The following is a 15,990-nucleotide window of genomic DNA, read 5'->3' on the forward strand; positions in this document are numbered from 1 at the left end:
AAGAGCGAACACTATAACTGTGAATGAATGCGAACTTGATTTTAAAACAACCTTTTCCTTTATTGCAATAACAACCACTGATTGAACCCATTAATATCACAAACCTTAGTTTAGATTGTTCAGTTCTTCGGCGATGTACCACCGTTTGAAGCGCTGCACGGCGCGTTCCCACGATCGCATGCTTCTCATGCACTGGCTTCGGTTGGCGCCGTTTGGCTGGAATATCCTATCGATCCTGCGAATGTTGATCAGTTCTTGCTTGCTGTGCCAGATGCCGACGTTCAAACCGGCCAAAAACATCGCTCCCAGTGCGGTCGAATCGGTCACCTCACCGCGCTCGACCGGCAGACCCGTCAGGTCGGCCAGCGTTTGGCAGATGAAATCGTTCCGCGAGACTCCGCCGTCGACCTTGATCCTGGTGAACGTGAAGTGCGTTTCGCCGAGAGCGCAGGTGTACAGCAGCGCAATCCGATAGGTGAGACTTTCGAGAATCGCCCGCACCAGGTGCTCCTTCCGGGTGGACGGTTTGATGCCGATGAACCCGGTGCCGGCGGTATCGTCACGGATCGGTGGCTGCAAGCGGGATGGAGGTGCTTGTTAGTGATTGTTTTGAAATAAATCGAAAGTGAATTGTTTAGAAGGCAGACCCAGTTTAGACGGCAGTAGGTATATGGGTGAAAGGATGTGTGCCGTAATTGGTTTTTGGTTCGTGCACGCATTTGGTAGTTTTAAAATTAAGTGCTCTAGTTACGAACCGAGGTTAGTTCGTGACTAGAATGAAGTGCGATTGAAAATGCATGAATCATCAACCTTCCAAATTTATTCAAAGAGCATCGCAAACTATTCTAGAGAATAATAAAAATATAATAGGTAGTGGCAAAAGGTGTGAATTGGATTTTAGATATTTGGCAAACTTTGTCATAATACAATAAACTTTTCAATGAAATTTTGATTTGCAACATTTATAAGGTTTCTTTCGTCCAATCAAAGAAGCCTGTGTAAGAAAATGGTTTTTGTGTTTGTTGTCATAGTTTAAAAAGATTTAAGGGTTTTTTTACTTACCCCTAAACCACTGAAAGCTGGTATGAACGAAACTCCGTCGGAGTCCGGAACGGCCAGTGCCATGCCGGAGCTCTCGCTGGGATCCGCGAACAAGCCAATGTTCATTGCCCACTCGATGATGGAACCGTTGTCGTTCGATGCGCCCTCCATGAGGTACACCAATTCGGTACCATTGTCAGCCGGTGTCAGTTTGTATCCCACGAGCGGATACAGTCCGTGTACCGACGCCAGGCACGTCGAGCCGGTATTGACGTTCAGGAATGATCCCGTGCCGAGCGTTATTTTTACCTCTCCCTTCTCGAAGCAACAGTTTCCCCATAGTGAAGCGGATTGATCTGAAATCTGTTAATTTTATTGGAAAGGAACATTCCGAAATTTATATCAAAGTTTATTACCGATGCACCGATTTTAATAGCACTTCCGAAAAGGGACTCGTGAACGTGGCCAAAATCGTAGGAATTGTCCACCGCTTTAGGCAGCATGTCTTTCTGCAAAATTATTAAATTGTATTTTGGTTTTGTAGAATAGTACTGGCGTGCCCACGCTAGGTACAATGGGGCACGTGCCCCACCTTCTCTTTAAAAGTTATTATAAAAAAAAATTTGACCCAGAATTTTTCAATTTCATTTGTCGTTATTTATATGATAAGTAATTAATTTAAAGTAGGAATAGTTCCTGTTTCAAGTCCAGTTATAAATTGAATTTCAAATTTAGTTTCAAGCCTAGTTTAAGCTCAATTTCTAGTCTAACCTCCATTTTAATTTCATACCAAATTTCAATACTGATTTCAAGTAATTTTTTTAACCGCAGATAAGCATCGAAGGAGTCGGTAGTAGAAAATAATGAAATAAAGGTGTTTATAGTATCCAAACAGAGTGTGAAGAAGATGTGAAGGGAAAAGAGCGGAAAATTACCGGAAAGTAAGGGAGGGCTATTGAAGCAACGGTTGTTAAGTATGTGTATCGTTCCTATTTACCCAAGCTGGGGAATCCGCGAATCGACTCAAGCTATATAATAGAAATTCTTTATAACCGGATTCGAACCCAACTTTTTCTTCATGTCCTGTTGGTGAACCTTTGAACCCTAGCGGACTGATTTCAAGTCTAGTTTTGAGTTCAATTTCAAACCCAATTTCAATTCCTACTTTTAGTTCAATTTCATGTCTAATTTCATGCCCATTACCAGATCTATGTTAACTTTGATTTTAAGTACACGCGCAATTTTAAGTCCGATTTCATGTCCAGTTGAGGAAAAACGCAAGAGAAAAAAGAGGAAAATCTGGCTTGAAAAAAAAGAAAGACGAAAAAATCACGAAGGGTGACATAATGGAAGAGAAAACGGGACGTAAAAAGAAATAAGAAAGTGGAAAAGAAAGAAACAGGAGAAAAATAGAAAAACGACTAACATAAAAAGAGGTAAACCGGAAGAGAAGAAAAATGAGAGAAAAAAACCGATAAAGAGAACAAGGAAAACGAGAAAGAAATTTAGGACAAACTGGACAGAAAAGGAGAAACATGAAACAAAAGAGAAAAGGACGGAATAGTGAAGGAGGAAAAGAAAGGGTGAAAATACCAGATCAGGAAAATTGAGAAAAGAGAACAGAAAAATAGGAAAATAGAGAGAAAAGATTGAAAACGGAAGGCAAGGGGGATAAAACTAAGCACAATTCACAATGTGACGGAAAAGAAGGAAGAGTAGGAGACAATAAAAAGAAAAACGGATCGGACGCAAAAAATAGAAGAAGAGTTAACGGGACGAAAACAAAAAAAAAACAGACCGGAAAAGAGGAAAAACGGCAACGGGACGAAAAGACGAAAATCGGAATAGATAAGAGAAAGATAAGACGAAACAGACTCTGGAAAGTTAGAGGACAGGGCAGAAAAAAGGAAAATCAAGATAAATAGAAGAAAAACGGAACAGAAAAAGAAAAGAAACGTAACAAAAAAGAGGGAAAACGAGACAAGAAAGGGTAAACGAAACAGAACACAAGTAAAACAAAAAAAAAAAGAAAAATCGCGAGAGAATAAAAAGGAAGCAGATGGACGAAACGAGGAAAACGGTAAAAAGAAATCGAACTGAAAATAAACGGAGAAAGATGGGACAAAATGGGAATGAGAAATGGAAATGGGATGGAAAAATGGGACAGAAACAGGAACAAATGTAAAACTATAAAGAAAAAGACGAAAAACGGGAGTTTAAAAAGGAAAAAGAGTAAAGAGTAAAAAGCAAAAGGTTGCCAAAAACAGAGTTAATCAAACAGAAAAGTAGAAAAATCGAAGAGGAAAAACCTAACAGATGAAGACAAAAAACGTGTTGGATTAGAGTTAGAAAAAGACGAAAACTGGAAACGACAAAAAAGGAAGAGAAAAGACAGAACACAGAGTGATATTGCGCCAAAACGTGAAGTTTTTTGCACATAGTGTCCTTAGGAACATTTCTTGGTATAACAAGCCCCTTCTTGTAAGAGAAATCTTTGGGTGATTGATTCCCTTAAAAGTGAGATACGAAATTTATTTTCTCGTACATTCGAGATACAGGTTTGGTACTTTCGGCAAAGTTGTAGTAAATATCAATGCAAATAACTTTGTAAAAGACACTATACTTGTATCTCTTAATGGAAATTATCTATGAAGCGTTATTCGCGGCAACCCCTTTCAAACAGTTTTTAAACCCTGACTTATTCTGGTCAACTTTTACGTGTTCATAGTGTTCTATAAAGTTGTTTATTTCGCTAAAATCAACGTTTTTGTAGAACATTATTATACGTGATTTTCTGAAGTTTCGGAGATTTTGAGCTTTTTCAATGAAAAATAGTATTTCTTTCAGCTTAAATAATTCTCAAGGTGGCAAATGGTGGCAGATCAAACAACTCGTACTTAGAAGTACAACAATAAGATGTGTTGCTTATTTCATTTTTGGTTTGAGTAAAGTTATTTGTTAACTGCTTCTCAATTCGTGTTTTCTAAAAAATATTTATTTAGTCATTCCGAGAAAATTCGGACTGTTGCTGAAATGCGGCCTTTTGGGTTTCGGCCATTCGTGATTCGAACATTTGTGTTTCGGCCATTCAGTACCAGCCCATTATGAGTGTAATCTTTTGAAAAGACACCAATTCAAGGTATTGAACAAAATAAAATTAAGTTAGTTATTTGGAAGCTTCTCTCTTATTAATTGCCTCAAATAATTTTGAGTCTACATTCATTTTCGACTCCAAAGTAGGCGAAAAAATTGCTGGTAACTCAACTTGTTAGAAAGAGATTGTTAACGTAAACAAAATAGCGTTTATTGCCTCCGAAGTACCTTTTTAATCTATATATAAAAATGAAATGCTGTTCGTGTGTCCGGTATAGACTCGCAAACCACTCTACGGATTTTGATGAAACTTGGCATATACATTGCGTATTATGTGAGGAATGTTGTTAGCATAGTTTGAGACCCCTCCCCCCATTAGAAAGGGGGGCGCCCATACAAATGAAACACAAATTTCTGCATAACTCGGAAACTAATAGAGCAAATGGAATCAAATTTGGCAAGTAAAGGTTTTTAGAGGCAGAATTTTTTTCTATGGTGGATTGAGACCCCTCCCCCACTAGAATGGGGGTCTCCATTCCAATGAAACACAAATTTCTGCATAGCTCGGGAACTAATTATGCAAATGGAAACAAATTTGGCATGTGAAGGGCTTTGGAGGTTTTTGGATTTTTTTTCTATGGTGGATTGACACCCATCCTTCCTCTAAGAGGGGGGGGGGGAGCTCTCATGCAAATAAAACAAAAATTTTCTCATAACTCGACTATTAGTCAAGCAAATGAAACCAAATTTGGCATGAGGGGGGTTCCTGGAGGCAGATTTTTTTTCTATGGTGGTTCAAGAATCCCCCCCCCCCTTTCTAGAAAAGGTGGCTCCATATAAAAGAAGTACAAATTTCTGCATAACTTGGGAAATAAGCAAATGGAACCAAATTTGGCATGCTAAGGGTTTTGCAGGCAGAAATTTTTTCTGTGGTGGGTTGAGACCCATCCTTCCTCTAATAGGGGGGCTTCCTTACAAATAACCCAAAAATTTCCTTATAACTCGACTATTAATCAACCAAATTTGGCGTTGTGGGAGTTTCTAGAGGCAGGATTTTTTCAATGTTGGTTCAAGACCGCTTTTCCCTCTAGAAGGGGTGGCTCCTATACAAATGAATTACAAATTTCTGCATAATTCGGGAACTAATCAAGAAAATAGAACCAAATTTGGCAACCTCAGGTTTTTGGAGGCAATTTTTTTTCTATGGCGAATTGAGACAACTTTCCTCTCTGGAAGGGGGGCTCTCATACAAATGAAACTCAAATTTCTGCATAACTCGAGAAATCAAATGTGGCCTCCCACATGCCCACATATTTGGAGGCAAGTTTTTTTCTATGGTAGTAGGTATGTGACCCCTTCCCTCTCTGGGGCGACAAAAAAACATTAGATGAACCATCAGGCTTTACCAATACCACCAAAAACTGCTTATAGTAACACTAGATGATTCAGGGCGAGATGGCCGCAGGCCGCAAGTGTTGCCTTCCATACTAAAATTAAATTTGGAACAAAACTGATTTCTCTAAGTCCATGGTTTCTGACCAGTTTTCAACTGATTTCTAACGAACTGCACTGATATTTTATTGCGATTTTGCCAACATTATCATTTTAAGGGTTGGTAAAAAAAACCCAAATTGTTACGTGGGATTAGAATTAGGAATATCTTGGTTTGTCAAAAAGAAAGCTCTTGGTTGCAAGATAACAATTAAGCAAATCTTCGGCATTATGCATTTAACTCCTTTTTGGAATGGCGTAGCAACGCGCGCCGGGTCCTCTAGTTGTTCTATAATCATGACTGAGATGGATTTTTAAAACAACTATAACTTTTGAGGAACAAACAGGCACAGACAATTGACACTTGCTTGTAAAGGTTTTTTATTGTACTTTTAAATGGGAGTTGTTTGATCTGCCACCATTTGCCACCTTGGGAAATATTAGGGCTCAAAGTAGTACTATTTGTCATCAAAAATGCTGAAAATCTCCGAAAGTGCAGAAAAGCGCGAATAATAATGTTCTACAAAAACGTTGATTTTAGCAAGATAAACAACTTTCTAGAACACTATAAACACGTAAAAGTTGACCAGAATAAGTCGGTTTAAAAACTGGTTTGAAGGGTTTGTCCTCGAATAACGCTTCATAGATAATTTCAATGAAGAAATACAAGTATAGTGTCTTTGACAAAGTTGTTTGTATTGATATTTACTACAACTTTGCCGAGAGTACCAAACCTGTATCTCGAATATACGAGAAAATAAATTTCGTACCTCACTTTTAAGGGAATTAATCACCCTTAGATTTCTCTCACAAGAAGGGGCTTGTTATACCATCAAGAATGTATATCAAACGATTACATATTTCGCTGTTTGGACCACTGTGCACGGGTAAGAAATTGACAAAAAAAATGAGTGAAAAGAACAAGAGGAACAACAGAAGTAAAAATAAGCAAAAATTGAACAGAAAACGAACAAAAAAGGCAACAATGAAGCAAAAAACACGGGACAGAAAAAAGAAAAATGACAGCAAACAAAGAAAGGTGAGGGCTAAAAAAGCGGAGGGAAGAAAAGATAAAAACCGAAATGGCAAAGAGGACAAGAATCAGGATCTGAAAAGTCATAGGAAAGCGCAAAAAGGGAAATTCGAAACAAATAGAGGGAAAACGGGACTGAAAAAGGAAAGAAACGTGACAGGAGAGGAGAAAAAGCGGTAAAGAAAAAGTGTGAAAACAAGACAAGAAATAGAAAACGCAACAGAAAGCTAAAGAAACCAGAACAGAAAACAAGAGAAAAAAAGAAGAATCGCCAGAAAGCCAAAAAGGAAACCGATAGAGGAAATGAAGAAAGAAAGAAGAGGGAAAACGTAACAGTTGAAGACGAAAAACGAGTTGGAGGAGAGCTAGAAAAAGAAGGAAAGTGGAAACGAATAAAAAGGTAAGAGAAAAGACGGAAAATGCGAAAGAAATCTACAAATATGAGTAAATGAGTGAAGAGAAACAACAGAACTGGAGGTAAGAAAAAATTGAACAGAAAAAGAAGAAAAACGGAACAATGAAACAGAAAACACGGGAGGGAAAAAAGAAATATGACAGAAATAGAAGAAAAGTAAGAGCTAAAACTAAGAATACGGTACAGAAAGGATAAAAGTGGAAAAACGGCACTGAAAAAGAGCGAAAAGCATCAGAAAAGATGTTAAACTTATGAGAGAGTTAGGCAAAATATGTCAATCCTAATTTCGTGTCCATGTCCAAATTCAGGTCTAATTTATTGTCTAATATCAAGTTCAATTTGAAGTCCAATTGCATGTCCGATTTTAAGCTTATTTTAATACCATTTTTAAAGTAAATTTAAACTCTGATTTCATGTCTGATTCCAAGTAAAACTTAAGTCCAATCTCAAATTCACTTTTAAGTTCAATTTACAGTTGAATTTTATTTCAAGTCCAATTTCAATTCAAATTTCTAGTTCAGTCTTTTTTCTAGTTCAATTTCAAATTTGATTTTAAACCCAGTTGCACCTAAAAGTGCGAAGTTTTTAACATATTCGGCCGGTTTTTTCATCTTTTGTTTATGTCTGGGCACGCTAGTGAATTGACACTTTAGCACAAACCTTAATCGAAAACAGATTCAGCGCCCAGCCGGCCCACTGTTGTCCGAACGGGTCGTAGAACCCACTCGCCGTGCAGTTCGTTACGTCGCTGATATGTTCGACGGGTCGTGACCGATCGTGACCCTGCCGTAGTCGGTACAGTAGCCACGAGTCAACCGTTCCGTACAGGACGTTGTTTCCCTTCACGTCCCGCTGCAGTTCGGCGTTATTTTGCAGTACCCAAGCTAGCCGCAGCGTAACCTGCGGATTCATCAGTTTGATAACGCTTCCGGCCAGGAAGCGTTTGCTGCGGGTGAAAAAATGCAGGAATCGAGCACCGAATTTGAGCAATCTGGAAATAGTTTCCGTGGGGGTTAGTTTGGCCTATTGGGGGTGTATTCGACTGTGAGACTACCTTAGCTTGAAACTGTTGTTCCACTGATGGACCAGTTTGTCTGAGCGCAAGTCTTTCCAAGTAATGAAATTATGATACGTATAGCCAGTCAGTCGATTCCAACAGGTAAACGTGTTTCGCTGGGTTGATATGCCTAAGCAGTCGATTTGATTGCAGGCTAATTTGGCGTCTGTAAGATCATTTAAAATATGTACTTGTAGATGACTTCACCTAAATATTTTAAACACGAAAACCATGAAACCCAAACAGTCCGGCAATACAATCAAAGCGAAACCAAATAAAACACAGATTTTAGTAAGTAAAGTCTGTGTTAGATTACCTTGGCTCGCACCCATATGATTAGATAAAATATACAATCATTCGTAATGTAACATTAAACCGGTAATACGACTGCTTCATGTGCACTGTTTCTGTATTTAACACTTTTATGAACGCTCGCACGAGTCTACAAAAAGCCGTGTCGGTATAGATAGGTACATAACTTACCGGCTATCGCGTTTTGAATCGTCTTTATCACGCTGTCCCATAGTTGATTGGGAACGATCTCCACTTGTCCGGGCGATGGGTAGACGAGTTGAACCTTTCGGTGCAATTTTATTAACAACGACAATAGAGAATCGACAATAAAGTAAATGTCTATTAGAATGCTATCAGCACAAACGAACCTGCTCGTACGCAGTTCCAACGATCTCCAGCTTGTCGATGTCACGATTGGCAGCATAGATGAAGCATCTAATCGTGGTGGTTCCGATGTCCAGCGAGGCTATGTAGCGATCCCCTTTGGTTGACTCCGCTTGCGCTAGATGATCCACGCGTTCAATATCCATCGGGTTTGTTGAAGTGCCGCAATGCGGGAAGAAAATTGAAAAGTTCAATCAAACCACTCACTCGTAACCGGAATTATAGCAAATTGGTAAACAAATCGCGCAGCTATTACACGGTCGCGTGCGGAAATGAATGATAAGCTCTCAACGAGCGAGTTCACACGACGAGAGAAACCGCGCACGACGGACACGCCGCGCCACTGAACCACACGCTAGGAATGACGTAGACTAACTGATCGGTGAATTACTCCATCGGTTCGTATACACGTTGTAAATCGGGGAAGACCAAAGCCAGCTTGTGAGTGAGTAGTGGAAGTATTTTGCCTCGATATGAATAGCGCTGGGTTTCGTAATGCACATACGCACGGGTGCGCCACACAAGAGCATGTAGAGTGTAGGAGCAACCGTTAAATACGCCCCAACCAACCAACCAGTGCTGTGACCACCGCGAAACGCGTCGAAAACAAAGTTGAGGGACATACTGGCCAATTACAGATTTCTGCAAATGTTCTTTCATCAGACGTCAAATGTGCAGCCACTGCACCGACTGGTGGACAGTGGAGCTGCATGAATGATTCACTTTCCGCGCAACCAACAAACGAAAGTGAATGGAGATTATCCAAACAAAACGTATGTAAGAAACACGCTGTGTTTCAATTTTTTGATTTGCAGTTGAATAAATTACCAATTGCCATTAAGCACGCCATCGGTTGGTTGGTTTTTATTGCAATTGTTCTGTAGCACTACTGAAAAATCTAGATTTGTTCTAGTCATTTATTTCCTTAGTGATAGATTTGTTCATATCCTCAGCAATGCATTTTCGTTAAATACTGTTGTTTTCTTTTTACGATAATTAACTATAGCATTGCCAATGCGCATATTATAGATCCTACCTATTCAAAGTAAGTTCTTATTAGCCAAATTTCTCAATTGGAGAGCATAATTATTACATTTTGGCCCCACGTTCAAATTCGCAACGTTGTAAAGTTTAATCAATCCCGATTGCAGTGGCGTCAGCTCCTTTTTTGAGATTTTCAAAAACACTAAAAAATTGGAATGCAAACATGTCCAAATACTTTTTTAATACATTTTTTGACGTACAATCGAATAATGTTATCAGTTTTTATGTGCTTTTTGAACATTTGAATTAGAAATTCGATTTTAGAAAGATGACATGGCTAAAATCAAAACAAAATTCAAAATGCATGTATTTTCATACAAATGACAAAATCAGAAAAAATGACAATATTGACAATTGATACTGTAAATACATAGCTGCGTAGTAATTCGTAAGTTAATTTGAAGTACTAACAAAATGGAATAAAATTGAGAAAAAAAAATCATATATCTGAAATGAAACTGGAACAGAGATATGAGATATTGAAACAATTTGTAATTAAAATTGAAACCGACTTTGAAGAAAAAAAGAAGAATTGCGTCGAAATATACTGTTTAGAAAAATTAAGACAAAATTCCAGCTAATCCAGGACTCCAACATTAGCAGTCCATCTAATAAATCATCTAAGATCATCATCATTGGCGTAGCTAGGATTTTTCCTGGAGGGGGCCCAGGGGGTGCCTTCTAAAAATTATTTCATTTATTTTATTTACTGTTGCCGAGTCGCCTTGTCGATGTAAAGAATGTTGTAATAAGAATCTTCCAGTTGAAAACTCTCAAATACAAAACTTTTCAGTTTTCAGTTTTACAAGAAGGTGAACTAAACTCGTAAGGACTCCAAACAAAATATGTTTGACCACATTTCAAGGTCAAGACTAAAAACTCGAGGTTGGTCTATATCCACACCGAAGCCTGACATGTGTAGGGATGAGGTAGGGAGGGAATCTAATCAGAAACGAGCGCATGGTGGCCGACAGGGAAAGCAATTCTTCGATGAACACCTCATTGGCAAAGTTGGTAGCGGAACGAAAATTAACCTAAGAGCAGGGATGATTCGATCACTTTGACTCATTTTTGATTCATTTGACGGTACCGTTTCCGTTATTATACACGGAACATTTGTAGAACTAGTTATTTTCTATAATTTTGCTGAATAAAGTTTTGCTGTATCTTTTGTAGTTACGGCGCTACAATGCTAGTATCTTATTAGTGACTAAATGAACGTTCATTTAGTCACTGATGAGTTACTAGTGTTGTAGCACAGTAACTACAAACAATACAGTAAACCTTTGTTCAGAAAAGTTGTAGATTAAAACTAGTTATACAAATGTCCCATATATAACATTGTCATATTTGGCTGGGCTGAGACGGTACTGTCAAATGAATCAAAATTGAGTCAAAGTGATCGAACCATCCTTGGCTAAAAGTGCCCATGGAAGATAAAAATGTTCCAGCACCTATTCTCCAAGAAGTCAAACGAAAAATCGGGTTGCTGAAGACCAACAAGACCGTTGGTAAAAACCGCATATCGGCAGATCTTTACCAACATGCCCGAGAAATGCTGGCTACGGCTATATCACGGAGTTATTTTCAAGATTTGGGAGAAGCTACCAGAGGAATGGATGGAACGAGTGGTTGTCCAATCTACAAAAAGAGTGATAGACGGCTGGTAAACGCCGCCTACAAGGTACTCTCCCAGATCCTGTTACGGCGACAGTCTCCGGTAGTACCAATAGCGATTGATCTTGCAGGAATGTCAAAAGTACAATATCCCAATTCATCACATATTTATTTATTTCAAAGCAGCAGACGATACAGTTCATCGATACCAGCTATGGCAGGTAATGCACGACCAGGGTTTTCGAGATAAACTGACGCGACTGATCGAGTGATATGGTTCATGCGCATCTCGGGAACACCCTCAAGTCCTTTCGAGACGCGACGAGATCAGACGTGATCAGACGAGCGAGCTTCGAAACGAGAGTCATGATTTTTACTAACCCCTGGGCTTTGTAGATGGCTTTTATATCATAGCCAGGAACTTTGGAACGGTGGCGGCAATCTACAATTTATCTAGCAATCTAAATGCGTCGAAGACCAAATACATGAGAGGAAGAGGCTCTAAGAAAACAAACGCGTGCCTCCCACGGAGGTTACCGTTAGCGAGGACGAACTAGAACTTGTAGATGAGTTCGAGTATTTGGGATCACTGGTGACCGCCGACAACACTAGTAAGGAGATCAACAGCTGCATTCAAGCGGGAAATCGGGCCTATTTTGCTTTCGCAAAATGCTACCGATATGAATCATACGCCGCCGTACGAAGCAGACGATGTACAAAACCCTTATTAGACCAATTGTTCTTTATGGATTTGAAGCCGTGGCACTGCTCACGGAGGACATACATACATGTACGTGCCTTGACCGATGTTCGTGCGGAAGGTACTGCGGACGATATTTGGCGGAGCACAAACTGAAAACGGAGATTGGCGGAGGCGTTTGAAACGAGTTACAGGCACTGCTTGCTGAGATTCGCATCGTACATCAGACGAAAATCAGTACGCTGCACTATGGCGCAAAGCTGGCCAAAAGTCAAAAATCCAATTTCAAGCTTTTTCCCATATTATATTTTTATCATTTTCGGGAATACTTTGGGAGATTAACCTGAAAATTCTAGCCAGTTTGAAGTTAAAATGAATTTTTGACAAATGCCTGAAGTTGAACATGTTGAAGAATGATATTTTGTTCTTCCATACAAAATGTATGGGAAACTCAACACCAACATTCAGCGATCCAGAAAGTATAACGGGAAACGTCAGAAAACGATCACGTTAAATGCATCTTATAGGAAATTTTCTCTACTTTTTGGAAATCTAGGTGGCTTTCTGCGGTTTGCTGCGCTAAGGAAGTAATATGGACTTTTTGGTGGGAATATTAGAAGTGATTTCTTCTTCTTACATGAAGGAACGATTTTCTCTTCCATAGGAGAATACCACGAAAATCCTAATTCAAAATGCTCGGGTTTGTTCAAATTTTGTGTAGTTGTTTCTTTTTGGAAAATTTTAGACCCCTGACTTTTTACTTGGCGCTTAGGGTGTCTTTTTCTGAGTTAGGGTGATGCCAAAAATCATCATTTTTGACCAATTTTCTTTCTTTAAAAATTCGTAACTGTTGAATTGCTGAACCGATTTGAATTTATTTTCTTATAGTGAAGATACCTTACGATGGCGCTTCGAAGAGCTAATTCTATAGGTTGAACGAGCTTAGTGGATATCGCAATTTACTAAAGTATTTTTTGTAATAATTTTTTTATGGTTTGTGAACCACCCGAATGCATTATGATACAAGTTTTTTATGCTTTCAACGGCAAATACAAAATTTGCCATCTCAGAAACAAAACCACAATAAAACAAGTAAAAAAACGAAACTATTTCTTTTTAATTTTGTGAACCACCCTAATGAGCGATCAGTTTTTTTTCGATTTCTGATCCCAAATTTGAAATCAGGGACCTAAAATTAGTTAAAGATGTTATATTCAGCCGATTTGAAGTAACTTTTGACTTCTGGCCAAGCTTTGTATGGAGGAGCGCCACTGTGCGCTGCGCTGGACCGGACACTTCGTAAGGATGCCTGACGACAGTGCGACGAAAACAGTTCTCTTTAACAACCGCACCGACACTAGGAATAGGGGGACTAAACGTGCAAGATGACTCGACTAGGTCGAAAGTGTTTTGGGACTTCTAAGACCACTGGGAAATTGGAGACGGCCCAAGATCAAGTTGATTGGAGACGACTGCTTGAAACAGCATGAGCTACCTCGGCGTTTGCAAAAATGCGTCTACGAAGTGGGAACATATACTGTGAACGTACCATATTCTGCGCAGTTAAGACATTTTTATGATTCTTCCGCTATTCTAAGTATTCTAGATTTAAATTAACAACGTGGATAGCCTCAACGTGTAGTGCTACGGTCTATAATGTCTGGTAAAAAATATGAGAATTATAAGTCGACCAACAATTGAGTAAATTTTTCGTTTTGTAAACTTATCCACGGTGCCTAATTCTGCATACTTTCTTGCCCATGTTCCTAATTCTGCGCATGTTTGCTCCTAATTCTGCGCACCAAAAAAGTGATAATAAATACTCCTGCCATGCTGTTTATGTCTTTATACGCGGAAAGCACACCAAAAAATCCGGCATTGCCATTACCATAATTAAATCTATGATCCGGCCTTCCTGTGCTGTCCGGGTGGCAAAGAAATATTGTTATCATTTTGATTGCCTGATTTTAAATATTTTTTTTTCTCGATAACGTGAAGGGCGAATTGATTCGGGTTTTCTGCATACTGAACATTACACTGTAGACTAATACTAAAAATGTTGTTTTCATATAGAAACCACTTCCCCACTCTCTGACAGCCCCATGAGGTTGGACATTAACAAAAAAATAGAACACATGGTTTCATGAATTGGCGCTCGTAGGTTCAGACCCCGAGACACAGCACAGGATGATTGGCAAGTGCAAGTTAAAGATTTTACTTGAATTTTCATGCCTCTAGATCTCAGCCATTTGGGTGAGGTTGCGTATTCTTTCGCGATTTCTTGGTAGGATACATTACTGCGCAGAATTTGGAACATGAATAAAAAATCTGTGCGTAAATTTGCGCATTATTGCATCGTATTTTTCTAAGGAAAGCAATGCATGCAACCACTCTTTTTGTCTAGCTAGAACATGACTAAAACTAATTATTCTTTCTAATTATGTTGGGTAATTTGATCATTGCAAAGAATTTAGATCATAAATTTGTTAATTTTCTAAAAGGAAGCGTTGGTGCTAACGACGATGTTTTCTGTCATATAAAATACTTTCAGTTTCACGTTAACTTATTTCGCTTTCAAGTATTATGGCCTGTTTATGAATAATGGCGTAGTATTCAACAGACATTTATAAAAAATAACGCAATGATCATAGTCATGCACAATGTTAAAAAATATTTATATAAAGAAAAATGCGCAGAATTAGGAGCGGTCACGGTACACTGAATTTTTTCCCGGTTTTCAAATTCCAGTAAAGAAAATTTCTGGAGGGGGCCTGGTCCCCCAGGCATGCCAATGATCACCATCAACAAGACTAGCCGGTCTAAATAATTGGAATGATTTGTAAATTGCAAAATGTACGAACACAACTGCGGCAGCATTCACTTGAAGAAGTTATAGTTACAGTTTTTTCTAGAGGCAAAAGTTTACGCCAAATTAAATACCTGCTTTAGCACTTCCACTGTACTCGGTCCAGGGCTACTCATCGTCAATTCGTTGAGCGTTTCGACACACGCAAGTCGACTTCAACCTGGTCGAGTCATGTAGCACGTTGGGCACCTCTGTTCTTGGTGCCGGTGGGATACTTGAAGAGAACGGAATTTCACTGCACAATCGACCGGCATCTTTGCGTCGTAGCCAGCCCACCGTATTCTCTCAACTTTGCCTGCGACTCGTGGCTCATAGGACTACGCCACTCTTCGCTCTTCATTTGTACTCCACCAAAAATAGTCCGCAACAGGTTTCGTTCAAACACGGCAAGTGCACGTATGTCTTTCTTATGCAAAATTACTGGCTTTCGACGCGTTGATCTGTAACCCAATCCTCCTAGCCTCGTTTAATTTTGCGTAGATTGCGTCGCCATCTCAAGATTTCTAGTAATGATGTCGAGATCGTTTGCGAAAGCTAGGAGTTAGCTACTCCTGCTTAAAAACGTACCGCTCGTTTCGAAGCCCGCTCGCAGGATCACACCTTCGATAGTGATATTGAATAACATATAGGACAGTCCGTCCCCTTGCCGGAGCCCTCTGCGTTATTCGCAGCGACTCGATAGTACCTCGAAATCCAGGAAAATAAGATGCGCCAGTGCCTTGTGCTTTTTACAATTCAGGAGGATTTGTCGGAGAGTAAACATGCGGATAAACCGCATTAGCACGGGCCCCCACAAAGCTCACCTGATACTGCCCTACGAATTATCTTGTGATTGGGAACAGACGACGTAACAAAATCTGGGAGAGCAACTTATAGACGGCGTTAATCAGCGTAATGCTTAGGGACTGATGTTGTGTACAATTCATGTCCCATACTCACTGTGACTACACATCAG

General features: G+C 39.4%; 1 protein-coding gene across 1 annotated transcript; it reads right to left on the minus strand.

Annotated features, from left to right (window-relative positions):
* Positions 1-94: 94 nt before the first annotated feature.
* On the minus strand, positions 95-9,034 carry LOC128737372 (putative glycerol kinase 5). Its single transcript, XM_053831997.1, has 7 exons — positions 8,793-9,034; positions 8,614-8,707; positions 8,128-8,296; positions 7,734-8,064; positions 1,458-1,550; positions 1,063-1,404; positions 95-573 (listed from the first exon to the last, which is right to left on the minus strand). Exons 1-7 carry the CDS (start codon positions 8,952-8,954, stop codon positions 106-108), a joined length of 1,659 nt encoding a protein of 552 aa, XP_053687972.1. The 5' UTR covers positions 8,955-9,034; the 3' UTR covers positions 95-105.
* Between the last annotated feature and the right edge of the window lie 6,956 nt (positions 9,035-15,990).

Source organism: Sabethes cyaneus, chromosome 2, assembly GCF_943734655.1.
Source record: "Sabethes cyaneus chromosome 2, idSabCyanKW18_F2, whole genome shotgun sequence".
NCBI lineage: Eukaryota > Metazoa > Arthropoda > Insecta > Diptera > Culicidae > Sabethes > Sabethes cyaneus.